Raw genomic sequence first — 4182 nt, forward strand, 5'->3', positions numbered from 1 at the left:
TTGATTATCATCGCTAACAACTGCCCACCATTGAGGAAGTCAGAAATAGAGTACTATGCCATGTTGGCAAAGGTTGGAGTCCATCATTACAATGGGAGTAAGTTCTAAATCTCTCTCTAATGTTATTGTGTTATTAAGGTTAGCTAGAATTTGAGCCTCTAGAGTCACGTCAGTTGATGTAAAATTAGAACGAGTAGCTGATGGATATTTTTATTATTGTACTAGTCTAAAGCGATATTGTTTTGTTGCTTCGCACGCTGCTTCAAAATGAAGCATCTATCTTTTTGAAAAATGTTCTCTTATTCTGTGAGCATTTGGTATTTTCATTGTTAGCACATGGTATTTTCCGAGGAACATGATGTGAGCTTGTTGTTTCCCTTTTCTCAACTTATTAGGTTGATGTCTACCGGAATTTGTTGATTGACTCGCATTATTTAGGTTCCTGTTTCTTTCTGTTTTTATTAAACAAAGTATTTCTTGTTGATTTCAGACAATGTCGACTTGGGCATGCATGTGGAAAATATTACAGAGTGTGCTGCCTCAGCATTATTGATCCTGGTATAATTTCTTTCCATGACCACATAAAATTCCACACAATATATTATAACAAACCAGCGATGCTTATTTAGGTTTTTAATGACTCGATTGTTAATTATTATCTTATTTTCAGGTGATTCTGATATCATTAAGACACTGCCTGGCGAACAGTAAAAGTAGAGTAGAAGTCTTTTTTTGCTCGTGATGTTCTGTTTTCAGTTGGTTCAGACAATGTTATATGAAAAGTTTTATTTAGTTTTAAGCTATTCTGTATGAATTGCATTGCTTTTGGGATTCTACATTCTAGCAGATACGCATTGAGTAATTTTACCATCAATTTTTTTCGATATATATTTCTGAGTAACATAGATAGCGTGCAACATGGCGACAGTAAATTTTCAAGTCCGGAAGAATTGTTTAGTTGATGAAAACTCAAGTATGTTACATTGTAACATAATAAAGTTGGACCGAATTGTTGATCACATGCCAGAACAAGATTATGAATATATTTAGTTCTAGTGTTCATAATCAATGGTTCAATCGTATAGTACCTTGCGTCATTTGGCATTATAGAACATGATTAATTGATTATGAACACTTTCGAATACCAAAATGCACATTACTTAGCAATAAAGCGCAATAAACTTTATTTTAGTATGAATTTAAGCATCAAGTTTAGTCCCAGGTACATGACGAGCTTATCTATAACCTGAGTTTGTAGAACTTTGATTAAGTTTGAAAGTTCAGCCTATTACATCATCTTAGCAAAGTTAAAATATAGTCTAAAATTACCAAATTGTACACACCACTTAAACAATATATAAAGTAAATGGAGCTGAAAATGCCTTCAACCTCAATTGGCTAAACAAACAAATTAAATTACAACCTCTAAAATAAAACATTGCATTGCCATTTGCCGCTAGCTGTTAATCACATTCAGTGAAAAGAACAATCAAAACCACCACCTAAACTCCAAAACCAACCAAAATCACACTTCTGGATATAAAGTGGGCAAGGGAAGTAGGGATGAGGTTCTTGTGCCTGTGGTCTCTTGTCAATCAAGAAACATAGAGCAGTCCCATTTCCATCTCAAGGTAAGTTTACCAGAAAAGGTATTCCCAGTCACGGCATGCGAAGCTGAGGCTGGAGGATATGAAGTCTTCAATGGCGACAACAAAGTGGGAAGTGTTTAGACAAATGGGAATCCTCAGAAAGTTCATGCCTTAAGGGTGCTCATTCATGTTACTCATGATGCTCCTCTATCATAAAATGCAAGAAGCTGCTTAACGTGATTATGCCATGCAGCTACATTTTGCCCATCCACTGTCACCCAGTCAACAACCGTCGATGCTGGTTGCTCCCACCATTCATCAAGCTGCATAAAAAGGTTAAAAATCAGGGATTTAAATGGAAATTGCAAAAGGGATATGAAAAAAACCAGCAATTCTGGTGAATTTTCTTTATTCATCCATGTGTATGACACTTTGCTAAACAAATATGCAACAGGAAATTGTGGCGAAAGTTTTCCAGAGAGAAATTTGGAAACTGCATGAACCCATCCTATAATTTTTCATCTCAACTTCAATTATTATATTAACTTGATCAGTAATAATAACAGTGGTAACTCACCAAACCCCTGACATATTTACAAGCTTCCAAGCTCTGCTGAGCATTCAAAACACCAGCCTTAAGTTCAGGCAACCATTTCTCCATAACGGTCTTGTCTTGTTCTGCAGCCAAACTCGGAATAATTTTTTGTCCTACATCAATACATCAAATGTCAATAAAGAAGAAAAAAGAGCATTCAATTTCTGAAGGTATGTATCTGAAAAGGATGGAAAAGGCAAGTTATCCTGACCTTCCAATTAACTGATAAAAAAAAGAAAAATCGAATTTACATGTTAAATTCTGGCGTTAGATACAATATTTACCTTTCATATTCCTGTTGAACACAATAAGCATGGTTTAACAAAGCATGACCACTTTGAACAAGATCCCTTCTAATGTGAACAAGATTAATAGCCTTTAATAAATCTTCCAACACACAAGCTTCAGAGCCACGAAGTTTCAGACAGAACTCCAGGGACTCCAACACAGATGCTAGACCAGCATCTGAACCCTCCAGGCCTGTCCACCCCACATTTAACAAGAGATTAATTTACCACACTATATATATACAATTTCTCTTCAAATTACATGAAACAGTAATACATAGACTTGAAACAATAAAAATAAGATATATATTGTTATACAAAGTTAATACCCTATTTACTCATGCTATAGGAATTACCTGATCGCAAGTCAATAAAATAGACTATGTTGAACATCATACCAACCTCAAATTCAAGTGACAATTTTATTTCACCCAAAACAATTTACATAATTGATAATGCATGAGATCCTAACTCCAAGTCTCCAAAACACTTAATAATCAGAGACATCTCACATAGCCAATTGGGAATGCAAAACAGTAATACACATACCAGCTGGATACTGAAGGGTAGCTGAAACACAGCATATAGATGGAATCGCTGATGGATCCCGAGCACCTGCTCTTGCTGTTAAAATTGCTGCATTCATTTCTGCATTTGCAATTGCTTCCTGCCCTGATGATCCACTGGCCCCCATGGCTTCTAGCAGTGCCTAAGTGAACCAGTATTGAAGATAAAGTTATGTTGAAGCATGACAAAATATGAGACGATTAAATACCTAATGCAACTCTTTCCACAACAAAACAACAAACATAGCCTTCTCCCACTCACTAGGTGGTGGGGTTGGCTCTATATGGGTCAAGCCAAGTCATAATCTTCTGTCATGAACTATATCTCTATAAACAATTTATATCAAAAGGCTCTTTTTAATAATTCAACTTAATTTGTGAACTATATCTCTATAAACAAGTTTGAATTTATAACAGCTATACAAGAAAATGCCATAGCCGAGCGAAATGTTGAAGGTAGTACTATATGAATGTTCAACCCAGAACAAGTTCACAAATTAACTAACAACAATTATTCAATAATTGTTATAAAAAAATAACTAGAAGCTAGAAGCCCTAGAACAGAACAAAGCCCTAGATCCTGAGCAAAAGGGGGACAAGGGCACACCGAAGGGATGACAGGTGGAACAGAGATAGCGCCGGCGACGATAGAACAGAGCTGCTCGACGGAAAAAGGAGGCGAGCCCGGCGACGATGGAACCGAGCTGCGCGACGGTGCTTTCAAAGCTGAAACAGTAGCTGCACGATGGTGGAACAGAGCTGCACGATACCGACGGTGGCTTCGAAGCTCGTTTCGGCGACGGCGGCGGGAGATGGACGGAAGTGAGGGAGTGAGATCGATGACGGAGAAAGGAAGGAGGAGCTCGAGGGTGATGGGAGGGATGGGTTCGCGTTTAGCCGTCGTGTGGAGCCAAGGTTGCTGGGTTGGGTAATTGGCTAGGGCATCCCAACAAAACGATGGAGATTGAAACTTTCGGCGGCGGGAATGAGAAGGTTTCTGAATTAGATGAAGAACAATTTTGATTTTTTGTTTTTTTAATATGTTTAACACAGAAAAAGAACAATTTTGATTCTTTATTTTTTTAATATGTTTTTGTTTTATTGTTTTAATTATTTGAAACTATAAAATTAGGATTAATTAAATT

At 36.9% G+C, this 4182-nt stretch overlaps 1 protein-coding gene across 1 annotated transcript in view; it reads right to left on the reverse strand.

The window, feature by feature from the left end:
• Positions 1–1134: 1134 nt before the first annotated feature.
• Positions 1135–4182, reverse strand: part of LOC127743997 (uncharacterized) — a 6393-nt gene continuing 3345 nt past the window's right edge. Inside the window, exons 2-6 of the mRNA XM_052256265.1 lie at positions 3645–4034; positions 3021–3180; positions 2469–2664; positions 2167–2297; positions 1135–1912 (exon numbers count right to left, since the gene is read on the reverse strand). Of these exons, the coding sequence (XP_052112225.1) occupies positions 2231–2297; positions 2469–2664; positions 3021–3180; positions 3645–4034 (813 nt within the window). The 3' untranslated portion in view covers positions 1135–1912; positions 2167–2230. The remainder of the gene's footprint in view (positions 1913–2166; positions 2298–2468; positions 2665–3020; positions 3181–3644; positions 4035–4182) is intronic.

Source organism: Arachis duranensis, unplaced genomic scaffold, assembly GCF_000817695.3.
Source record: "Arachis duranensis cultivar V14167 unplaced genomic scaffold, aradu.V14167.gnm2.J7QH unplaced_Scaffold_169598, whole genome shotgun sequence".
NCBI classification, from domain to species: Eukaryota; Viridiplantae; Streptophyta; class Magnoliopsida; order Fabales; family Fabaceae; genus Arachis; species Arachis duranensis.